Source organism: Pseudorca crassidens, chromosome 2 (assembly GCF_039906515.1).
Source record: "Pseudorca crassidens isolate mPseCra1 chromosome 2, mPseCra1.hap1, whole genome shotgun sequence".
Classification (NCBI taxonomy): domain Eukaryota; kingdom Metazoa; phylum Chordata; class Mammalia; order Artiodactyla; family Delphinidae; genus Pseudorca; species Pseudorca crassidens.
The window spans coordinates 15,238,345-15,263,012 of NC_090297.1; the positions used below are offsets into that span (position 1 = coordinate 15,238,345).

At 45.9% G+C, this 24,668-nt stretch overlaps 1 protein-coding gene across 6 annotated transcripts; it reads left to right on the forward strand.

The window, feature by feature from the left end:
- PLA2G5 (phospholipase A2 group V) lies at positions 1-24,181 on the forward strand. Of its 6 annotated transcripts, none has more exons than XM_067722529.1 (5): positions 1-242; positions 11,283-11,332; positions 12,518-12,662; positions 21,536-21,642; positions 22,335-24,181. In XM_067722529.1, exons 1-5 carry the CDS (start codon positions 199-201, stop codon positions 22,457-22,459), a joined length of 471 nt encoding a protein of 156 aa, XP_067578630.1. In that variant the 5' UTR covers positions 1-198; the 3' UTR covers positions 22,460-24,181. The 6 variants fall into 6 exon arrangements, with proteins under 6 accessions (XP_067578630.1, XP_067578625.1, XP_067578635.1 ...); XM_067722524.1 differs by lacking the exon at positions 1-242 and adding an exon at positions 850-909; XM_067722534.1 differs by lacking the exon at positions 1-242 and adding an exon at positions 2,040-2,169.
- The last annotated feature ends 487 nt before the right edge of the window (positions 24,182-24,668 follow it).

Sequence of the window (24,668 nt, forward strand, 5' to 3'; positions counted from 1 at the left end):
GCTGAGCAGGCGGATGCCCGGCTGGGTCTGGGCCGAAGTTCCTTCTCACCACCTCCAGGCCTGTCTTCACCACTCGTTCTCATTCACGACTTTAAGAATCTGGAAGCCTAGAATCCATTGGGATCCGCAGCCCGTGGACCCCAATGTTGTGGCTGCAGGAGGGGAGCCAGCAGGGCCTGGGGCTCCAGGCTCTGCCCGATGACGCTGCTCGTGGGAACAGGAGCTGAGGCCAGGCCAGAGAGGTCAGTTGCGGGCATGGAGGCTGCAGGCCAACCAGCTGGAGTGGGTGAGACTGGAGAAGATGGGGTCCAGGAAGCCAAAGAGGGGGCCCTGGGAGGGGTGGGCAAGGCACAGACCCTGTAAGAGGAGATCCCTCGGGCTGCAGGGTCCTTTACCCAGAATGTGTCAAACCTTGTGAGCTGTGTCATTCTTAAAGATGCAAGGTCACACCTAAAGGGAGATGGAGGTTACCCAGAAGATCATTCCTAAGATTAGGGGCAAAGCTGGGCAGGGTTATCCGTAGGATTCAAGTTGGGACTTCTGTTCGTGTTAATCTGAGGCCTTGCCGGAATTTCTCTTTAACTTAAACCACACAAAACTATTCCTTTTTGGGAAAAGGAATCATCAACATCTACTTAATATTCCTTAACTTTTACTGAACTTCTCTGTATGCCATACACTTTGGTACATGTGGAGAGGAATACAGAGATGGGGAAGATGCTGTTCTTGGCCCGTATAGGGAGATCTTTCTTCTCCTTTCCTCTATCTCTCCCTACCCCTCCCTCCCTCCACTCCCAGGCTGTCTTCTCTGGAAGGCAGTTTAGCTTTGGGCTGAGAAGACATGGCCTTGGGAGTCAAACTAATGAGGTTCAACTCAGAGCTTTGCCACTTAGCAGCTGTCTGGTTTGGGTGAGTCATTTCTTTTCCTTTGAACCTCGCTGTCCTAATCTGCAAACTGCATCCGACAGTAGTGCCTCCCTCATAGGATCACTTTAAGGAGAAATGGGGTAAGCCACATAAAGGGCTTAGCATGGTGTCTGTGCTTAATAAGCATTAGCTATTTCTATTAGTCATTCAACAAACATTTTTTTTCTAGGGCCCAATCTGTGCCATACTGTGTACTAGATGCTGCCAGGGGTAGAGATGAATGAGACATCCTCCAGGATTCATAGCCTAGTTTGTTTATTCATTGATTGATTCCATTAGACAGTCAATAAATATGTATTAAGCCCTATGCTGGGTGCTGGAAAGTCAAAAGTCCCCAAGTTGCTCCCTGTCTGGTGGGGAGACGTTGTAATGTACTGTGATTGATGCTATGATGTGGGAGCTCACAGGCTGCTGGGAGAACACAGAGAAGCAGAACTTTTCCAGTTTGGGGCAGGACGATGGCTCCAGAAGAAGGCTTTTTGGCAAAGGTAGACCTAATTTCCTTATTATTTCTCCAACTCATAGGCATGCTTCTGTTCCAGGACCTTTGTACTTCCTTTGCCTGGAGCCTTCTTCTCCAGGGTGTCCCCACAGCCTGCTCCCTCCCCTCCTTTATGTCTCCTCTGCCCTGAGATGTTTCCTGGCCACTCTATTTAAACTGTCTGCTCCCACCATCAGCCCTCTTCCCCACAACACACAGACACACACACACACCACTCTCCTCCTTTCCTGATTTTTCTCCACAGTGTTTATCAACACCTGCCAAACTCTATATATTTTATTTATTGACTTGTCTATTTCTGTCTGCTCCCACCAGAATGCAAGGTCTCTGGGGGCCATGAGCATGGAGTTCTCATCTGTTTTGTTCATTGCTTTTCCCCAGAACAGAGCTTGGCACATAGTAGGTGCTCACAAAAGAGTTACTGAATGCTAAGCATGTTAAATCTAGAAAGAGGAGAAGGAATAAAGGAAGAGAAGAAAGTGGGGGGGGGAGTAAAAGAAGAAAGAGAAGGAGGAAAAAAGAGAGAGAGAGAGGGAGGCGAGTAGGGGGTGGAGAGAGAGAGAGAGAGCACAAGACGGTGTGTCTGAGAACTGGAAGGGGTTGGCATCAGTCTTCTTCCCAGCAAAGCGCTGGGTTGTGTGCGGATCCAAGGCAAGCCTGGAGAGGCGTGGCAGCAGGTCCTGATTGGCCACGGACCTGCCGGGGTACTTTGGCAGCTTGTGGCCCGTGCTGTCATAGAGGTGAGACCGATCGACCCAGGAACAGGAGGGGAGGCCGTGAACTCTGCCAGGCAGATATCAGGGAGGCGTCTGGAAGAGGTGGCTCCTCCCCTTAAGCTCTGGGAAGGAGTTCAAACGTCCTTCTAGGTGCCGCGGGCATTCTAAAGCCCTGTTCTCATCTCCCCCATGCTAACAGGCGCCGGATCACCATCTCTTGATTTCGCTTTGCGTCTGTTTCCTTAGTGTCTCACTGCAGCTCTGTCCGCAGGACTTGCTCAGGAAATGGTTGCTGGGTTGGATTGGGGTTGAAGACAAGCAGATTGGCCTGGAATCGTGAGTATCTCAGGATCAGGAGCCTAGAAGCTTTGCTCTTAGGTCTCAGATCTTGCCAGTCAGAGCCATAGGTTGTTCTAGGGTTTCTCCTGCCTCCAAAAAAGAGGTGGCATTACGGCATGGAAGAACAGTAGGCTTTTACCAGGTGAAAAAGAGAGTGATGTTGGTCCCTCCATCGGAGGGACCAACAGAAACAGAGTCAGAAAGGAAGACTCGTTCAGGGAATGTTTCCCGAGAACGAACAGCTGAATTGATTTTTCAAAGATAAAGCAAAACATGTCCTTGCTACCAAGTAGGTGTTTGGATTGCATTTTTAGCACACGTTTTGGTGAAAGTTGAACTTGAGCCTGTTACATATGTACCAATAGACTGAGACCAAGACTGGGCTGGCTGTGTGTGTCTTTAGAGCAAACTGCCAACCTACAGAATGGCTGAAATCCAGTGAGGCTGCTACTCCCTCCGGAGTTAATTGGTTTACTGATCCAATTGCTGTTACTCCACAAATAAGTATCAACCAGCGAATATGTATTAGGCTTTGGGCTAGTGGCTGATAATGCGATGAAAAGCAAGACTGACAAGTTTCCTGCTCTCTAGGGGAAGGGGTAGGAGACGGATGTCATAAACAAGTAAAGAAATACATCAAAGAGAGTGAAAGATGATGTCAAAGTGCTGTGAGGGCTGTCGAGTTGTAGAAAGGTGAAATGGGCATGAGAAATTGCTAAATTACTTAGGTTTGGCTAGGTTAATGGGAGAAGTTAAAGTTAGCTGAATGTTGATAATTGGCAAAAGCTTATAAAGGGAAAAAAATCCAATTTAGTAGTTTGTTGAGTTGGGTCAGAATATTTCTATGATTTGTTGGTTTAATCTTAAGGAATATGATCACTGAATGTGAAATCATTTCAACTATATAAAATTTTCATCATTTGTACCTAAGTAGATAAATCATCTGTATATTTGCAGAAAGAAAAAAAAATTTTTGTTGAATAATATATTGCATACAACATCCAAAAAAAAGATGGTGGTAAGTGCTGTGCAGGGGGAAAACAGTGATATAGGATTAATGGGAGGAGGAGGAGCTACCTTGGGTAGATGGTCAGGGAGGGCCTCCTGGAAGAGGTGTCATTTAAGATGAGACCTAGAGGATTAGGAATGAAGAGCACCATGTCTTGCTAAGTATCAGTATTCTAGGCAGGGGGAACGGCAAGTGCCAAAGTCCTCAGTAGAAAAGCTTGGAATGTTCAAGAACAGGTTAACATGAGAGCACCCACTGTCACAGAAGGTCGGCCCTGGAGCTCATCCAGCCCGTGTCCGACTTAATGTTGCTATTCGCAATATCCCTGGACATGACTTGGGCGTGAATCAGTGCTGGGGCAGGACCCCCAAGAAGGTGGGGAGCAGAGAATATTTGACAGCTTTTTCCATGCCATAGAGCAACTGAAGGGGTCCTGAGTTTTCTGGGTTTTTTTTTTTCTTTTTAATCTTGGTAAAATGTAATATTTTTTCTACACTTTTACAAACCTATGAACCTAATCTTCGTAACTGGCATGACTGACTTCATGTGTTTCTGATGAGGCTCTCGTGTTCCCAACACCTAAAGAAAGCTCCTTTTCCTGTGGAATCATGTGAGGGCGTGACTCCCCCCCCCACTCCATCCCCCCTGCCCCTACTACAGTTCTGTTCCTAAAAAGTGGTAAATAAAAAGTGCCCCTGGGGACAGGAAACTCACCACTCCCAAGACAGCTCATTATTTCCCCAGGACCCTGGAGTTGCTAGAAAAATCTTTCTTGTGTCTAGCTCAAACCTGACTCCTTGGGGTGCCCACACTTGGGGCCAGCTCTGCAGTGGAGCCACGTGGGACAACGATGCTGCTTTTTACCCCTGAATATCCTTCAGAAGTTTGGAGACAGAGGCTGGGTACCCCAAACCCCCTTCCAAACACCAGTCGGCCCCCATTCCGTCTATCTGACAGGCATCCTGTGACCCAGACACCCCCAGGTTTCAAGAAGCCCTCCTGGAGATGGGGCTCGGGAACAGGCACTCCCCTCCAGGTAAGGTCAGCTAGGACCTCATTCTGGGCACCCACTCCTGCCGTCACTGCCGACACAGCTGTTGCTTTTGTGATCTGACTGGTACCAGGCTTGGGGACCATACATATGACTGCTGAGCTGTGTCACCCACCCCTGTCCTTGTGTGCTTCAGTTCTGGGGATCTTAGGATAAGACCTATTCAGTCTCTTCTTACTGAAGTCACATCATCTTGCTATTGATCGAGGTCATCCTGGGACACTCAGCAGAAGAGTAAAACTCCTTAGCCTGACACCCAAGATTCTTTGTTGACACACCCAGTTGCATCTCTTCAGCTAGCCTTTCCCACCATTCCTAAATTCCTACTGTACACGTAGGAACTTCCCTTTTCTGAGAAGTCAAGAGCGCGCATGTCCGTCTTTCCTAGGAAGAAGAGCAAACATGAATTGAGCCTTTACTCTGTGCCAGCACAATTCTAAACGCCTGCCATGTGTCAACTCAGAACATAGGGATGAGGCAGGTAAAATGATTCACCCCATTATTCAGGTGGGTAAACTGAGGAGCAGAGCACTTGCCCGAGGTCACAGCTAATAAGTGGCACTTCCAGAACGCGGGCTCTTAGCTACCAAGCATCCTTGCCTGGTAAGTGTGTGTTCCCAGCTCTACATTCAGTGACATGATGTGAGTTGCATGAAATTGCTCAGGGTGAGAGTATTTACACGACAGAAATTGGCAAATGTTAAAAATCAGGGCTTTTTACCCCCCTGGAGGGTCATTTATTAAATATTTAATAGAATATCGCTGCCTAATACCCTCAGCTACCCCGTCTGTTTGCAGTTCCCTGAATGAGTCCTTATAATTCATGCCTATGAGTCCTGCATGTGCTGTTCCTTCTACCTGAATGCCCTTCCTCACATTCTTGTCCTGGTGAACTCCAATCCACTTTCTCTCGCTCTCTTTTTTTTTTCATTTTTAAAAATTGTGGTAATATACACATAACCTAAAATTTACCATCTTAACCATTTGAAGTATGTAGTTCAGTGGCATTAACTACATTTATAGTGTCGTGCAACCATTACCACCAGCCATCTTCATAACTCTTTTCATCTTATAAAACTAAAACTCTGCATCCATTAAACATTAACTCCCCATTCTCCCTCCCCCAGCCTCTGGCAACCACTATTCTACTTTCTGTTTCTATGATGTTGATTAAGTATCTCATGTAAATGGAATCATACAGTCTTTTTTTTTTTCCATCAATTTATTTTATTTTTGGCTGCATTGGGTCTTTGTTGCTGCACACGGGCTTTCTCTAGTTGCAGTGAATGGGGGCTACTCTTCGTTGCGGTGCGCAGGCTCTCGACGCGCAGGCTCAGTAGTTGTGGCTTGCGGGCTCTAGAGCGCAGGCTCAGTAGTTGTGGTACAAGGGCTTAGTTGCTCCGCGGCATGTGGGATCTTCCCGGACCAGGGCTCGAACCTGTGTCCCCTGCATTGGCAGGCGGATTCTTAACCACCGTGCCACCAGGGAAGCCCAGTCTATGTTTTTCTGTGACTGGTTTATTTCAGAATTCCCTCCCGTTTAAGGCTGAATACTATTCCATTGTATGTACACACCACATTTTACCTATGCATTCACCTGTCTGTGGACGCTTGGGTTGCTTCCATGTTTTAGCTACGTGAAGAATGCTGCTATCATCATGGTTGTACAAATATCTCTTTGAGACTCTGCTTTCAATGCTTTTGGGAACACATCCAGAAGTGGAATTGCTGGGGTGTATAGTAATTCTACTTTTAACTTTTGAGGAACCGCCATATACTGTTTTCCACAGCAACTGTACCGTTTTACATTCCTACCGACAGTGCACAAGGGTTCCAATTTCTCAAACCTACTTTTAGAGATTCAGTCCAGGTGCCTCCTCTTCTAGAAAGCCCTCAGTGACCTCTTCATCCTGGGATGGGTTCCTTTAATGTGCTTATAGTACATTTACTGAGCAACTACTATGGACTAGGCTCTGAGCTGAGCACTTCAAACACGTGTTTGCAGAAGAGATGGTTTCTGCTCTCAAGGCACTCCCTGTCCCATTACCGATGAACACATGTGGGATCTTCCTGGACCGGGGCACGAACCCCTGTCCCCTTCATCGGCAGGCAGACTCTGAACCACTGCACCACCAGGGAAACCCTACTAATTCCATGTTTTAAAGTCACTTGGTAGGACAAGCAAAGCATTTCCAAGGTCTGGGCTGGGAGTTTATTGTTGCCCTGGGCTGAATGTTTATTGTTGAGTGAGAGCTAGTGCCAGATACTGCTTGACCTGGGATATCTTGGGACATCTGCCTAGAAATAAGACCTAAATCCCTGTACACGGATAACTCACCTTGAGAGAGGGGTAGACAGAGAGGAGCAGGTCCCTTGAAAACATCTGCATTTGGGGGTCAACAGAGATGGGGGGTGAGCCGCCGGAGGAGAGATGGCAGACTGTGGCCTCTTGAAGGCCAGAGGGAAAGAGTTTCAAGAAAGAGGAGGTGATCAGTGGGATGGAGTGTTCAAGAGAAGCCCAAGCTTGGGCAATGCCAGGCTTTGGGGGATCCCTGAGAGCCGGCTTAGGGATGCAACAAAAGGTACACAGCAAGGGGTTCAGAAGAGAGTGGGTGATGGAAAAGAGGAGGTGTCTCTGTCCTGAATTTTGGCTTTTAGAGGAAAAAGAGCTGGAGAGAGGTCAGCAGAGGCAAGCGATGTTTTCCTTTTTTTTTTGTTTTGGCTTCCTTTTGTTTGGTTTAGGATGGTGAAGCTTGTATATACCTGTAGGCAGCAGAAGGAATTGGTTGAGAAAAAGAAATGAAAATGCAGAACAGAGAGGACTTTTCCCCACAGCGGTTACTGCCCTTGGACGTACTGTATATTTACTGGATGCCTTTACTATCTGTTTTCCCAACCAGAAGAGAAGCTGTCCTATTCACAGTGGATCCCCAGCAGTAACCTGGCAGAGATTAGACACTCGATAAGTACTTTCCGTATTGAAATGAATTCACAGCGTTCCTGCGGGTGCCTCGTGCTTAGGTCCTGGGAAGAGAAGGGCTCATTGGAGCCCAAGGAGGGGCTCCTCTCTGATACTGCCGTGAGGGGAGGGGTAGAGAAAAGGGAGTCAAGAGCAAGGAGAGGAAGGAGCTCACACCCACATCTTCTCAGAAAATTATGTGTTGGGGGGGGTGTCAGGGAAAATGGGCCATGGATGGAGAATAACCCTGACTGTGGTTATTCCCTCCTCTGTGTCTCTCCCGGAAGCCTCCCAGGCGTCTGGCGTGCTTCAGGAAATAGCTACTTCTGAGCGCAGACGGGAAAGATATCCCCAGGGGTCTTGAGGGGTGAAGTAAGGCTTTCTGTGGGAGTTACCATGCATCCTGGAGCTGGCCCAGGTGGGGTGTAAGAGGTGGGCAGGGAGGCCCTTAAAACCAGCTGGGCCCAGCTCCTGCCTCTACTCCAGACCGAGGACAGAGAGAAGGTGTCACTGGTGAGGAATCTCATTCTGGGGGCTGCCTTGCCCGAGGGGGGTGGGGTCAGGGCCTATAGAGGGATGGGGCTGTGAGAGGAGACCCCTGGCCCCTCATGGCCTCCCCTAGATTTCGGGGAGGTCTCAGTAGCACCTTCTGTGTAGTGGGGGTTTGGTGCTGTTGATCATCTCCATCCAGGAGACATGAACTGGGATGCAGGGGGGTGGTCCTGGGAGCAGGGGGGCCGCTGTATGTAGACTTGGAGGACCTGTCTCTCCAGTGACCCGGCCACTCCCCGGCCCCCATGTCTCCATGCTTCTGTCAGGCTGTCTGTCTCCACTCTCCCCACCTCACATTACCGCAGCCAGAGCTCCACTCCACAATTATCTCTTGGCCTCGCTCATTCTCCTCCGTGGTTGCCTGATAAAAATATCCAACCCCACATCCTTCTGCTGGAAGCCTCCTTTGGGATCCATCGATGGTCCACTTTCCCGGCCTCCAGAGCAGCTATTTCAATGCCTCTGCCACGTCCTCTGTGAAACTTCTTTTGTGCACCTCCTGACTCCTCTGTGTGGGACCTGGCACTGCTCCCTCACGTCAACAGCCATGTCCCAAGATGATCTAATGTGCACCTGGGATTTTGGTTTTCTTCAGGTATGGTGAAGGCAACAGATCAGGAGACGATTGCGTTTAAAAGCTAGTTTGTTACAGTTTCCAGGAGAAGGGGATGTACCACACCTAGCAGGGCCACACAGAGAAGCACCAGGGTTGATCAGGAGACAGAAGAAATGAGGGAAAGCATGGCCCAGAGCCTGCATTGTGTCTTCTGTGGCTAAGGCAAGACAGGCCAGGGTAAACAGTTTAGGACAGGCTAGCTTGAATAATTTCAGTGGACTTCAGGCCGTAGGGGTGGTGCCCGGTGGTCTGGTCCCGGCCCTGGGGCGATTTAGGCCAGGGGAAATATTGGCTGGGAGTGTGGAATTGAGATAGAGGAAGTGGTTGGGCATGGGAGTTTAGGATCGGTTGGTTTGCACTTGAAAGCCATGTTCACAGGAGAGTGTTTTGCTTTATCTAGGGATTAGCTAGTCTTGGAGGGGCTGTCTCTTTCCAGCCCAGCAAGGTCCCCAAGATGTTAAAGTGTCATGAAATATAGAAAATGAACAAGATGATTAGTACCCAGGGGCTGTTCAGAAGCAGCGGAGTAGGGCCAGTCAAAGGAGTAGATTCACAGTCCTGAGCTGAATCCTTGGGCAGCTCACTTTCCCTTCCTGAGGCTCCATTTCTTCACCTGTAAAGTCAACAACTGCTATTCTCTCTTTCAACAAATGCCTGTTACAGGGCAGACACTGCCAGTAGGTTTCACAGTACCCACGTGTTAGGGTCATTTGCAGGTTTAAGGAGACAGTGGATGGTGTCTGGCACGTCTTAGGTGCCCAGTACATGGTAGCTGGTGTCCTCCTCCTGTCACAGCTCCAGGAAGCAGTGAGGAAGATTGGCTTGGAAGGGTAAGGTCTAGGGTCATTTTCCTTGTCTGTTTAGAGCCCTCAGAGCGGAGGCTGTGGGCGGACAGAACCCTCAGGAATGTTCTTGGAACTCAGAGGAGCTGCTGGACAAAGGATGGCATGGAGAGGCCAGCCCAGCTGCTGGGAGCCCTGGGGAGTTGGAGGTTGTGTGTTTGGAGCCAGGCCACAGGAGGTACCAGGGGCCCGGTGCAGAGCTCTCAGGGTGACCACGGAACTCGGGGATCGGAGACGGCAGGGCATCGGAGTGGAATCCTGGCAGACTATAGGTCAGCTGAGCAGCTCTGGGTGAACAAGGACTTTGGGATCCAGAGAGGGAAGGGAAGCAGGCAGCCACTGGTAAGGAACTCCTAAGAGGCCAAGTTAGAATCCATCACTGGCCCGAGACATAAGGAATTTCCCTTGCCTTCTGGGTGTGATTGTTTTGGACTTGCGGCTAGTGATTCATGCGTTTGTCAAAGGTAGATGCTGGGGAGGGAAGCTGGGGCCTCCAGGCCCATGGGATAGAGCATGTGAAGGACCCCAGCCCGCTCCGCTCAGAGGGGAACACATCCCTCTAGGGAGGGAGGATGTATGGGGCAGTGAGCGATGCGCCAGGCTTGGGTTTGAACGTCACCTCCACTTTTTATCAGCTGCGTAACTTCTGGCAGGTTGTTTGAGCTCTCTGAGCCTCCATTTCTGCACTGGCAAAATGAGAACTGTTGGGGAGGAAGACATTTTCTACCCTTCTAAGTTCTCTTGGCTGGTCTAAGAATTAAATCGACATGGGATACACTAACAGGAGAAAATCAAACAAAAGTTTAGTAACACGTACACATGGGAGAGACCCAGGAAAACTAAGGAACTCACCAATATGGCCCAAGCCCTTATCTTAAATACCATCTTCTGCTAAAGACCAGAGAGGATGTTGGGGGTAGGGCTTTGGGACTTCAAAGGGGAGGAAGGCAATTCACATAGAGTTGGAAAAGCAGATGTTTGTTATGCAAATGTTTGCTGGGCCTGCAGAGACTATGGAACACAGGGTCGACTCTGGTTTCTAGGCCCTGTCAAGTTTCTCCAGCCACAGCTATTCCCGTATTCCTTACAGATACCTCTATAATAGTTCTGTTCCGGGAACAGAACCTTTATCTAAATTCTTAAGGCAGCTAAGGGAGAGGTAAAAAGAAAGACTCCCCTAATCTTCTGTTTCTTAAAATTCATCAGCCTAAATTAATCCTTATGCCAAAGAGACACACTTTGGCGTTCAAATTTTGCTCCCCTACAGAACAAGGATACCTACCCTTCAGAGCTGTTGTGAGTACCCAGGGTTGACTTATTTTTGTAGGTAGACATGGTGCCTCGGGCCCATGAAAATGTTTTAATTTTAAATTCTTTTAAAATCAGGAGAAAAAATAATATAATATAATGAACGTATAAGAATGAATCCAGCCTGGATTGTTTTTATACCAACACAGCTGTAAAATATAATTGAAAAAGAATTTTCAGGAAGGAGCGATTGTGTTGGGGGTATTTGCCATGGGAAAATTCTCTCCCACCTCTAATGGGGACAACGACCCAGGGTGCCCCTCTCCTCCCAGGGACCCCTTGGGTCAACTCCTTGAGGTTTTTGCCTCATTTTTCCAGCTGCTGTTGCCTGTTTACTGCCCAACTTGAGAGGGTGGGGCCTGGTGGGCCATGGAGTGGCCCTCCCCAGCCAGAAGTGGGTCTGAATGGGCCATGAGGGCCTCTCCCGATCGACATGTCATGGGCTGTGTTTTCTTTTCCAGAACCCTGGAGATGAAGGGCCTCCTCACACTGGCTTGGTTCCTGGCTTGTAGTAAGTGCTTGCCCCGAGACCTCTGAACTTTTGACCTTTCACCCCACAGAAACAATAAGGTAGTGGAAAGGAGACCAGTCTTGGAAGTCCTGACGACCTGATTTTGAATCCTGGCCCTACCCTGACCATGTCGATTTCAGCAAGAGCCTCTGTCTCCTTATCTGTGACACAGAATAATAGTCGACCGGTTGGGCTGCGGCAGGATTCTAGGAGGGGATATGGAAAGATTGTGCCATGTGGAAGACATGGGGCTTGTAGACATGGGAGGCAGATTTTTTACTTTGATGCCAAATAAAATACGATAAAACTATCACAACACAAGATCCTTATATAAATATTCCATTCCACAATTCCTGGGCATTCTCTGCTCAGGCCTGTCCAGGTTTTCTACATGTCCCACCTGCTGCCACCTCCCAGCTGGAGGGAACTGCCCAGCGTGGGGGGAGCCTGGCTTTAGGCCTCCCCTGCAGCCCCGTCACCATGTACACAACCTCTGACAGGCTGTCCTACTGATGCCTTGGCAGATCCCTGGAGACTGCAGGGAGAATGGGAGAGTGCCTCTGGCTCCCTGCAAAACCCTGGGCAAGTCACCTTCCCCTCTGAGCTACAGTTGCCCAACTGTAAGATGAGGGAGCTGCCTCCAGTGATCTCTACAGGGCCCACACTGCTCTAAGATTCTGTGCCTCCCGTTCCAGATGGTGTCAACCGCGGGGAGGGACGGGTGTATCATCAGGAGACACAGGAAGTGCCTGTCTGCCTGCTTCATACTGATACGATATTCATTATCCTGAACATTTCTTGGTCACTTACTATGTGTCTGTCACTGTGCTAGAAATTTACATACTTTATCTTTTTTCAACCCTCATGACATCTCCAAAAGGTAGGCGTTCATTTTAGGCACCCTCCCCCCCGCCCCTGCATTTTGCAGATGAGGAAACTGAGGCTCTGAGAGATGAAGTGACCTATTCAACATCATACTGTGAATTAGTGGCAGAGCTGGGATCGTCCACGTCCAAACTTCTAATCCCTTCTCTATCTGTTTGCCCTCACGTTTCTCATTCCTCTCCCATGAATGGGGAGGATAAAAAAGGGACACATTGGTCCCTCCAAGCCTCAAGGTGAGAGAAAGGGAGGGAGCACGTGGGAAAGTGGGCCTGGAGCGGGTTTGCCTGGGCTGTCTTTCAGGTGTGCCTGCTGTCCCAGGGAGCTTGCTGCAGCTGAAGGTGATGATTGAGAAGGTGACTAGGAAGCCCGCCCTGATGAGCTATGGCTTCTACGGCTGTTACTGTGGCTGGGGGGGTCAAGGAACCCCCAAGGATTGTACTGATTGGTGAGTTAATTGTCATAACTGCCCTTTATGCTCCAGGCTCTGTATCCACATTATCTCATCTAATTCGATATCAATTCTGAAAGATGAGTATTAAAGCACCATTTTATAGATAAGAAAACTGAGTCTTAGAGAAGTTAACTGACTTGCCAAAGATACATCTAGTAACTCCCTGAATCTCAGTGCCTAATATATCAGTTGATCTATCACTACATAACAAACCACCCCAAAATGTAGTAGCCTAAAGCGATGACAACCCCTTATTTTGCTAAGATTCTACCACTTGGGCAGGGCCTGGCGGGATGGCTTGTCTCTTCTCCACCTGGCTTCGGCTTGGGCCGCTCCGCTGAGGCTGGGCGATCTGCTTTCTAGAATGATTGATTACTCCTATGGCTGGCAAGTTGTTGCTGTTTGCTGGCTGGGAGCTCAGCTGAGGCTGTGGGCCAGGGGCCTCAGTTCCTCTCACTTAAGCCTCTCTCTAAGGTTCCTCACAGCACGGTGCCTCTTGGGTTTCAAGAGTGAGTGTTCCAGAACGGCATGACAAAAGAGCATGGTGTTTTTGTGATCCAGCATCAGAAATTCTACTGTGTGACTTCCACTGTTCTCTTCCTCAAGGCAGTCACAAAGGCTTTAAGAGAGAGGGGGCCTAGTTTCCACCTCTTGATTGGGAAGTGGCAATGTTCTAGAAGAACATGTGAGATGGGAGAGATTGCTCTTTGAAAATTACAATCTGCTGGGTTAACAATTCTTATACAGCTAGACACGTATAAGGGGATGACGGGCTTAAACAAATGGAGGGCAGATGGTTGGAGCCAAGCTTGTCGCTGCTGGAGTGGGAGTTTACAGACCAGACAAGCAGGGACAGGAAGCTAGAATGATCTATGTGATAATGGATTAGAGTTGGAGACTTCAGTATAAACTCCTAGTTAGCTGTATATAGATGCAGATGGTTACATATAAAAATATGTAGAGATATGTGTAATTACGTGGGTTAATATAGACACATATTTTTTTTACTCTGTCGTCTGAGAGGCCCTAAAAGAAACAATACCCCAGAAGCAAGAAGCAGCACCTAGTGCCCAGACCTGGTTTCTGACACCATTCTCCAATAAGAGGAACCAAGGCTCCTTGGAGAGATGGCTGATCCTAGGACGAGGGCAGGAAATATACAAGAAGAACCTGGAGCTTTTTGTAGTGCCCCAAATTAAGGAAGGGCTCGAACGAAACAAACCCAAACCAAACCCCTCATTGATAGGAATATGTCAAAGAGCACAGGAGCCAACTGGGAGAGCCCCCTAATGGCCAAAACTGGAACAACATGGGCAGCAAAATAAACCCATAACCCATCTCATCATGACAAAAACATCAAAGAAATCCCAGCATCCTACAAAAGACTTGACCACCATTCCTCAGAATTGTCAAGGTCATCGAAAACAAGGAAAGTGTGACAGACGGCCACAGGCAAGAGGAGCCTAAAGAGATGGGACAAGTACATGTAACATGGTGTCCATCACTGGATCTTGGAATAGAAAAGAACATTTAGGTAAAAACTAAGAAAATCTAAAGAAACTATGGACTTTTACAATTAATGAATCAATAGTGATATATTATTATTTAATTAGTTAACATTTATTTAATAATATATCAGTATTGGTTTGTTAGCCATAACAAACATATTATACTCATAAAAAGTGTTGATAATAGGGGAAACTGGGTGTGGGGTAAAAGGGGGCATTTGGTACAATCTTCTCAATTTTTCTGTAAATCTAAATTTAAAAAAAATGCAGTTGCCCACAGCTATCACAATTGAAGTTTAGTTTTTGCTCATTTGACCATGTGAATCACATATCAATTCCAGGACCCAGGTTTCTCCTGTCTCGTGACTTTCCCCATGGCCTCAGAGTCCTTGGCTGGGTCATCTCCATCCAGCTGAGATGGAGAGAGAGAGAGTGGAGGACAGAGTGGGAATTCTTTTTTTAACATCTTTATTGGAGCATAATTGCTTTACAATGGTGTGTTAGTTTCTGCTTTATAACAAAGTGAATCAGCTATACATATAGCCCCATATCTCCTCCCTCTTGCGTCTCCCTCCCACCCTCCCCATCCCACGCCTCTACGTGGTCACAGAGCCCTGAGCTGATCTCCCTGTGCTACGTGGCTACTTCCCACTAGCTATCTATTTTACATTTGATAGTATATATAAGTCCATGCCACTCTCTCACTTTGTCCCAGCTTAACCTTCCCCCTCCCTGTGTCCTCAAGTCCATTCTCTACGTCTGCGTCTTTATTTCTGTCCTACCCCTAGATTCTTCAGAACCATTTTTTATATTTTTATTTTTTTAGATTCCATATATATGTGTTAGCATATGGTATTTGTTTTTCTCTTTCTGACTTACTTCACTCTGTATGACAGACTCTAGGTCCATCCACCTCACCACAAACAACTCAGTTTCGTTTCTTTTTATGGCTGAGTAATATTCCATTGTATATATGTGCCACATCTTCTTTAGCCATTCATCTGTTGATGGACACTTAGGTTGCTTCCATGTCCTGGCTATTGTAAATAGAGCTGCAATGAACATTTTGGTACATGACTCATTTTGAATTATGGTTTTCTCGGGGTATATGCCCAGCAGTGGGATTGCTGGGTCATATGGTAGTTCTATTTTTAGTTTTTTAAGGAAGCTCCATACTGTTCTCCATAGTGGCTGTATCAATTTACATTCCCACCAACAGAGCAAGAAGGTTCCCTTTTCTCCACACCCTCTCCAGCATTTATTGTTTGTAGATTTTTTGATGATGGCCATTCTGACTGGTGTGAGGTGATACCTCATTGTAGTTTTGATTTACATTTCTCTAATGATTAATGATGTTGAGCATTCTTTCATGTGTTTGTTGGCAATCTGTATATCTTCTTTGGAGAAATGTCTTTTTAGGTCTTCTGCCCATTTTTGGATTGGGTTTTTGTTTTTTTGATATTGAGCTGCATGAGCTGCTTGTAAATTTTAGAGTTCAATCCTTTGTCAATTGCTTCATTTGCAAATATTTTCTCCCATTCTGAGGGTTGTCTTTTCGTCTTGTTTATGCCTTCCTTTGCTATACAAAAGCTTTTGTTTCATTAGGTCCCATTTGTTTATTTTTGTTTTTATTTCCGTTTCTCTAGGAGGTGGGTCAAAAAGGATCTTGCTGTGATTTATGTAATAGAGTGTTCTGCTTAGGTTTTCCTCAAAGAGTTTTATAGTGTCTGGCCTTATATTTAGGTCTTTAATCCATTTTGAGTTTATTTTTGTGTATGGTGTTAGGGAGTGTTCTAATTTCATTGTTTTACATGTAGCTGTTCAGTTTTCCCAGCACCACTTGTTCAAGAGGCTGTCTTTTCTCCATTGTATATTCTTGCCTCCTTTACCAAAAATAAGGTGACCATATGTGCGTGGGTTTATCTCTGGGCTTTCTATCCTGTTCCATTGATCTGTATTTCTGTTTTTGTGCCAGTACCATACTGTCTTGATCACTGTAGCTTTGTAGTACAGACTGAAGTCTGGGAGCCTGATTCCTCCAGCCTGTTTTTCTTTCTCAAGATTGCTTTGGCTATTCGGGGTATTTTGTGTTTCCATACAAATTGTGAAATTTTTTATTCTAGTTCTGTGAAAAATGCCATTGGTAGTTTGATAGGGATTGCACTGAATCTGTAGATTGCTTTGGGTAGTATAATCATTTCACAATGTTGATTCTTCCAATCCAAGAACATGGTGTATCTCTCCATTGGTTTGTATCATCTTTAATTTCTTTCATCAGTGTCTTATAGTTTTCTGCATACAGGTCTTTTGTCTCCTTAGGTAGGTTTATTCCTAGGTATTTTATTCTTTTTGTTGGGATGGTAAATGGGAGTGTTTCCTTAATTTCTCTTTCAGATTTTTCATCATTAGTGTATAGGAATGCCAGGGATTTCTGTGCATTAATTTTGTATCCTGCTACTTTACCAGATTCATTAATTAGTTCTAGCAGTTTTCTGGTAGCATCTTTAGGATTCCCTATGTATAGTATTATGTCATCTGCAAACAGTGACAGCTTTACTTCTTCTTTTCTGATTTGGATTCCTTTTATTTCTTTTTCTTCTCTCATTGACGTGGCTAAAGCTTCCAAAACTATGTTGAATAATAGTGGTGGGAGTGGACAACCTTCTCTTCTTCCTGATCTTAGAGGAAATGGTTTCAGTTTTTCACCATTGAGGATGATGTTGGCTGTGGGTTTGTCATATCTGGCCTTTATTATGTTGAGGTAAGCTCCCTCTCTGCCTACTTTCTGGAGGGATTTTATCGTAAATGGGTGTTGAATTTGTCAAAAGCTTTTTCTGCATCTATTGAGATGATCATATGGTTTTTCTCCTTCACTTTGTTAATATGGTGTATCACATTGATTGAATTGCGTATATTGAAGAATACTTGCATTCCTGGGATAATCCCCACTTGATCATGGTGTATGATCCTTTTAATGGATTCTGTTTGCTTGTATTGAGGATTGTTGCATTTATGTTCATCAGTGATATTGCCTGTAGTTTTCTTTCTTTGTGACATCTTTGTCTGGTTTTGGTACCAGGGTGATGGTGGCCTCAGAGAATGAGTTTGGGAGTGTTCCTCCCTCTGCTATATTTTGGAAGAGTTTGAGAAGGATAAGTGTTAGCTCTTCTCTTAATGTTTGACAGAATTCACCTGTGAAGCCATCTGGTCCTGGGCTTTTGTTTGTTGGAAGATTTTTAATCACAGTCTCAATTTCAGTGCTTGTGATTTGTCTGTTTATATTTTCTATTTCTTCCTGGTTCAGACTTGGAAGGTTGTGCTTTTCTAAGAATTTGTCCATTTCTTCCAGTTTGTCCATTTTATTGGCATAGAGTTTCTTATAGTAATCTCTCATTATCCTTTGTATTTCTGCAGAGTCGGTTGTTACTTCTCCTTTTTCATTTCCAATTCTATTGATTTGAGTCTTCTCCCTTTTTTTCTTGATGAATCTGGCTAATGGTTTATCAATTTTGTTTATCTTCTCAAAGAACCAGCTTTTAGCTTTATTGATCTTTGCTATTGTTTCCTTCATTTCTTTTTCATTTATTTCTGATCTGATCTTTATGATTTCTCTCCTTCTGCTAACTTAGGGGGGTTTTTGTTCTTCTTTCTCTAATTGCTTTAGGTGTAGGGTTAAGTTGTTTATTTGAGATGTTTCTTGTTTCTTGAAGTAGGATTTTATTGCTATAAACTTCCCACTTAGAACTGCTTTTGCTGCATCCCATAAGTTTTGGGTCATCGTGTTTTCATTGTCATGTGTTTCTAGGTTTTTAAAATTTTCTCTTTGATTTCTTCAGTGATCTCTTGGTTATTTAGTAGTGTATTGTTTGGCCTCCACGTGTTTGTATTTTTTACAGATTTTTTTCCTCTAACTGATATCTAGTCTCATAGCATTATGGTCAGAAAAGGTACTTGATACGATTTCAATTTTCTTAAATCTACCAAGGCTTGATTCGTGACCCAAGATATGATCTATCCTGGAGAATGTTCCATGAGCAGTTGAGATGAAAGTGTATTCTGTTGGTTTTGGATGGAATGTCCTATATATATCAATTAAGTCCATCTTGTTTAATGTACATTTAAAGCTTGTGTTTCCTTATTTATTTTCATTTTGGATGATCTGTCCATTGGTGAAAGTGGGGTGTTAAAGTCCCCTACTATGATTGTGTTACTGTTGATTCCCCCTTTTATGGCTGTTAACGTTTGCTTTATGTATTGATGTGTTCCTATGTTGGGTGCATAAATATTTACAATTGTTATATCTTCTTCTTGGATTGATCCCTTGATCATTATGTAGTGTCATTCTTTGTCTCTTGTAATAGTCTTCATTTTAAAATCTATTTTGTCTGATATGAGAATTGCTACTCCAGCTTTCTTTTTTTTTTTTTTTGCGGTACGCGGGCCTCTCACTGTTGTGGCCTCTCCTGTTGCAGAGCACAGGCTCCAGACGTACAGGCTCAGCGGCCATGGCTCACGGGCCCAGCCGCTCCTCAGCATGCGGGATCTTCCCGGACCGGGATACAAACCCACGTCCCCTGCATTGGCAGGCAGACTCTCAACCACTGTGCCACCAGGGAAGCCCTCCAGCTTTCTTTTGATTTCTATTTGCATGCAATATCTTTTTCCATACCCTCACTTTCAGTCTGTATGTGTTCCTAGGTCTCTTGTAGACAGCATATATTTGGGTCTTGTGTTTGTATTCATTCAGCCAGTCTATGTCTTTTGGTTGGAGCATTTAATTGATTTACATTTAAGGTAGTTATCAATATGTATGTTCCTATTACCATTTTCTTAATTGTTTTGGGTTTGTTATTGTAGGTCTTGCCCTTCTCTTGTGTTTCCCACTTAGAGAAGTTCCTTTAGCATTTGTTGTAAAGCTGGTTTGGTGGTGCTGAATTCTCGTAGCTTTGTAAAGCTTTTGATTTCTCCATTGAATCTGAATGAGATCCTTGCTGGGTAGAGTAATCTTGGTTGTAGGTTTTTCCCTTTCATCACTTTAAATATCCTGCCACTCCCTTCTGGCTTGCAGAGTTTCTGCTGAAAGAGCAGCTGTTAACCTTCTGGGGATTCCCTTGTATGTTATTTGTTGTTTTTCCCTTGCTGCTTTTAATATTTTTTCTTTGTATTTAGTTTTTGATAGTTTGATTAATATGTGTCTTGGCATGTTTCTCCTTGGATTTATCCTATATGGGACTCTCTGCCCTTCCTGGACTCGATTGACTATTTCCTTTCCCATATTAGGGAAGTTTTCGACTATAATCTGTTCAAATATTTTCTCAGTCCGTTTCTTTTTCTCTTCTTCTTCTGGGACCCCTATACTTCAAATGTTGGTGCATTTAATGTTGTCCCAGAGGTCTCTGAGACTGCCCTCAATTCTTTTCATTCTTTTTTGTTTATTCTGCTCTGTGGTAGTTATTTCCACTATTTTATCTTCCAGGTCACTTATCTGTTCTTCTGCCTCAGTTATTCTGCTATTGATTCTTTCCAGAGAATTTTTAATTTCATTTATTGTGCTGTTCATCATCGTGTGTTTGCTCTTTAGTTCTTCTAGGTCCTTGTTAAACGTTTCTTGTATTTTCTCTATTCTATTTCCAAAATTTCTGTTATCTTTACTATCATTACTCTGAATTCTTTTTCAGGTAGACTGCCTATTTCCTCTTCATTTGTTTGGTCTGGTGGGTTTTTACCTTGCTCCTTCATCTGCTGTGTGTTTTTCTGTCTTCTCATTTTGCTTAACTTACTGTGTTTGGGGTCTCCTTTTCACAGGCTGCAGGTTTGTAGTTCCCATGTTTTTGGTGTCTGCCCCCAGTGGCTAAGATTGGTTCAGTGTGTTGTGTAGGCTTCCTGGTGGAGGAGACTGGTGCGTGTGTTCTGGTGGATGAGGCTGGATCTTGTCTTTCTGGTGGGCAGGACCACGTCTGGTGGTGTGTTTTGGGGTGTCTGTGACCTTATTATGATTTTTGGTAGCCTCTCTGCCAATGGGTGAGGTTGTGTTCCTGTCTTGCTAGTTGTTTGGCAAAAGGTGTCCAGTACTGTAGATTGCTGGTTGTTCAGTGGAGCTGGGTCTTAGCTTTGAGATGGAGATCTCTGGGAGAGCTCTCGCTGTCTGATATTATGTGGAGCTGGAAGGTCTCTGGTGGACCAATGTCCTGAACTTGGCTCTCCCACCTCAGAGGCACAGGCCTGACACCCAGCCAGAGCACCAAGACCCTATCAGCCACACGACTCAGAAGAAAAGGGAGAAAAAAAAAATTAAAAAGTTATTAAAATAAAAAAAATTATTAAAAATAAAAAATAATAAAAAAAAGAAAGAAAGAAGAGAGCAACAAAACCAAAAAAGAAATCCACAAATTATAACAAGCGCTAAAAACTATACTAAAAAAAACCCAAAAAACAAAAACAGACAGAACCATAGGACAAGTGGTCAAAACAAAGCTATACAGACAAAATCACACAAAGAAGCATATACATACACACTCACAAAAAGAGAAAAAGGAAAAAAAATATATATATATGAAAAAAAAATATATATATAAAAAAGGAAGAGAGCAACCGAATCAATAAAGAAATCTACCAATAGTAATAAACTCTAAATGCTAAACTAAGATAAACATAAAACCAGAAACAAATTAGATGCAGGAAGCAAACCCCAAGTCTACAGTTGCTCCCAAAGTCCACCGCCTCAATTTTGGGATGATTCGTTGTCTCTTCAGGTATTCCACAGATGCAGCGTACATCAGGTTGATTGTGGAGGTTTAATCACTGCTCCTGAGGCTGCTGGGAGAGATTTCCCTTTCTCTTCTTTGTTTGCACAGATCCTGGGGTTCAGCTTTGGATTTGGCCCCACCTCTGTGTGTAGGTCTCCTGAGGGTGTCTTTTCCCTTTTGAGAAGTGTGAGGTCTTCTGCCAGCGTTCAGTAGGTGTTCTGTAGGAGTTGTTCCACATGTAGATGTATTTCTGATGTATTTGTGGGGAGGAAGGTGATCTCCATGTCTTACTCCTCCGCCATCTTGAAGGTCTCCTAGAGTGGGAGATTTTTATGGGTAGGTCTAGAAGTGCTGTACATTTTCTAGGGTGCCAGCCTCGTCATGTGACCACACGTACCTGCAAGGGGGGCTGGGAAATGTAGTCTCACCGTGGGCCCAGGAGGAAAGAGCTGGTCCGTGAACTGGTACATGTGTGGGACAGACTTAATGGAAGAGCAGGAAGGACTCAGCCATATTATGAGATTCTGTCTTGGTCAGATCTCACCAACCATGATGGCCTCTGCTCAGGGGACAGGCCCATTCTGCTCAGGATCTAAACCTCTTGCATTGACAGGTGCTGTTGGATGCATGACCACTGCTACGCGCGGCTGGAGAAAAAAGGCTGCAATGCCTTGACACAGGTGTACAGATACAGAATTGCATGCGGCCTGGTCACCTGTGGTAAGGCTGGGGCTTCCATTCAGGCCACTGGAAGAGCCTGGGTCCCTGCTGCCTCTGAGGTCAGGTGCCCCAAGAGGTCAGCCAGTCTATGTCTTGGTGGGGCAGAGATGGGGGCAACAGGGGCAGAATTATTGCAGCTGTATCTGACCTCTAGGGGGCGGGCGGAAACATCTTAGACTCAGCATGTATTAGGAGTCAAGTGCTTTCCATATGTCCTTTTGCTCGCTGTGGGGTGGCTTTAGTGTCCCCACTTTACAGATGAGGAAACAGACTCAAAGGCTTGCCAGTGCACACAGCTAGAGTCGGGATTCAAGCTCAGGTCCTTCTGAGTTCAAAGCTAAATCTGGGGATGGTGTCTCCTCTCTGAGAACTGAAGTTCCTCCAGAGACAGGGCTGTCTCCATCACCAGACTGAGAGCTCCCAGTCTGATGGGGAGGGAATGCGTGTCCTCCATCAGACTGGGGACTCCCTGAGGGCAGGAGCTGAAACCTCGCCCTGGGCAGCAGCTGTGCCTCTTCCATCAGGTTTTGCACCCCCAGTGTAGATGCTGTGCCTCCCACGTTAGACTGAGGGCAGGAAGGAGACTGGGGAGTCTGCTCAGGCTAGCAGCAAGTCCGGACTGAAGCAAGTCCAGAGTCAGTGTCACAGAGCATCTCTTCTTCCTCATCCTGCATTTGGTGTCCTGTTTGCAGGACGTGGGTCCCTCTGCCAGATGCAGCTCTGCGCCTGTGACCGGCATTTCGTCTACTGCCTGAAAAGAAACATGAGGAGCTACAACCCTCTTTATCAATACTTTCCCAACTTCCTCTGCATCTAGTCGCCTCAGTGAGCTCCTCCTGGACCAAGATTCTTACACCCTCTCCTACAGCACAGAGCTTACCCACTCTGCTGGAATCCCCAGAGAGGCTCCCAGGCCTGGGACCTCATTCTTTCTTGATGTTCCACTGGGCTCGGAGGAGGCCCACAGCCACACTTCATCCTCCAGAGTTCCAGGAGCGTGACTCTGGTCATTAGACTTGGCAAGGTCAGGGTCCCCGGCCTCCACTTGTGAGATCAGCCGCTCTGGTGCCGAAAGCTCGCCCTTCACTCCAGGCCAGCTGTGTTTCTCCTCATCCCTGAAGACAGCCCTGCTTCTCCAGGAGGGAGGCTTTCCTGGGATGCATTGACTTTTCAGTTCTGCAGTTGGGTTATCACTACCATCCTGTAGAGAATTTTCACAGAAGTGGAAGCAAAAGTGACTCCATAATTCTGCCACATAGCTATTAAATAAAATTCCTTCTCAAGACTAATAATAACCACACAGGTATTTCCCCTGCTGTGGAGGATTGCCTGCACCTCTTTCTCTGCTGTTGGGGCACCAGACCCAGCATTAACCATGTTCCTTCAGAGGAAGAAGGTACAGATTAGTAACTAGAAGGTTTCCTGGGATGAGTACCGAGCCTTCTTTGGGGCTCATCTCCTTAAACCTTGGGTCCACTCGAGCCAAGCACTGGACCTCATTCTTCCTCCAGGGAGCGGGGAGAAGATGATTGGCAATCGTGCCGTCTTGGGCTTCCAGACCAGCGAGCGCCGCATTTGAATGCCAACTTGGCTTCTCCAGCTGTGTGGTCTCAGGCGCATTACTGAACCCCTCTGATTTCTGGTCTCTTTAAAAAAGAAACTGTAGGGCTTCCCTGGTGGCACAGTGGTTGAGAGTCCACCTGCCGATGCAGGGGACGCGGGTTCGTGCCCCGGTCCGGGAAGATCCCACATGCCGCGGAGCGGCTGGGCCCATAAGCCGTGGCCGCTGAGCCTGCGCGTCCGGAACCTGTGCTCCACAACAGTGAGAGGCCCGCGTACCGCAAAAAAAAAAAAAAAAAAAAGAAACTGTAATGTTTTTTGCGATGTAAATTGGGAATCCCAAAGCTACCTTGATGATGACCTGGCGATGCTGAGGTTCTGGGATTTCACAGAGCAAGACATTAAAAAATAGAGTTCGGGCTTCCCTGGTGGCGCAGTGGTTGAGAATCTGCCTGCCAATGCAGGGGATATGGGTTCAAACCCCGGTCTGGGAAGGTCCCACATGCCGCGGAGCAACTGGGCCCATGAGCCACAACTACTGAGCCTGCGCGTCTGGAGCCTGTGCTCCGCAACAAGAGAGGCCATGACGGTGAGAGGTCCGCGCACCGCGATGAAGAGTGGCCCCCGCTTGCCGCAAATAGACAAAGCCCTCGCACAGAAACGAAGACCCAACACAGCCAAAAATAAATAAATATTTTATATATAAAAAAAAAAGTTCAACTATGGGGTTTATTTTTACCAAGGAAGGACACTAAAGAGCCCACCTCATCTATCTATTCATAAAAGAAAGGGTGTTCTAATACCCAGACTGCAGGAAGAAAGGACATATCCCAAAACAAAGGAGAGTTCTTTCCAAGAAAGGACATTTGGCTTCCTTCCATTGACAAATCCCAAAATAACCACATGATAAATGGGATCTATATTTAAAAACCTCCAATGTTGAACATTTTCAAAATAAAATTTAATTTTATGCAATTACCCTGAATGTACTAGTGTTTTCGAAAAGTTTGCCGTGGACTCGCGTCTAAATTTGACAGAGTAACAAAGAAAGCAATTCAAATGTCCAATTCGCTCATGAAATTTTTTTGATCAGAGCCGTTTTCCAAATCCATTTTTAAATAGGTATGTAAAGGAAATTGGGAGCTTCACTCTCAATGCCATTTCTCTTCAACTGCGATATTCTGGACGATGGAGAAGAGACCTCAGCCCAGGCTTCTCCCTTCTCTCGTCAGGGTCAGGTGGCAGGCAGGGTGGTGTCTTGCTGGTAAGCTCTGCAGGAGGGGGCTGCATTCAGGCCCCTCTTACTGGGGCATCCAAGTAAGCGCAAAGCACTGGTATGCAGACAGGCATTTGTGGATGAGGGATGTTGCAATATTATGAAAGCAACACCACAGGCTGACGGGTTTGAGCTGGAAGGGCTCATGGAGAGCCTTCATTTATCTACCAAGAAACTGAGGCCCAGAGAG

Bases quoted from the DNA above. Each gene is read 5' to 3' on its own strand.
- PLA2G5 (XM_067722524.1), top strand. From the start codon at position 863: ATGAGGTTCAACTCAGAGCTTTGCCACTTAGCAGCTGTCTGGTTTGG. The intron at 11,333-12,517 runs GTAAGTGCTTGC...GCTGTCTTTCAG, and splicing joins GGCTTGGTTCCTGGCTTGTA to GTGTGCCTGCTGTCCCAGGG. The intron at 12,663-21,535 runs GTGAGTTAATTG...TTGCATTGACAG, and splicing joins CCCAAGGATTGTACTGATTG to GTGCTGTTGGATGCATGACC.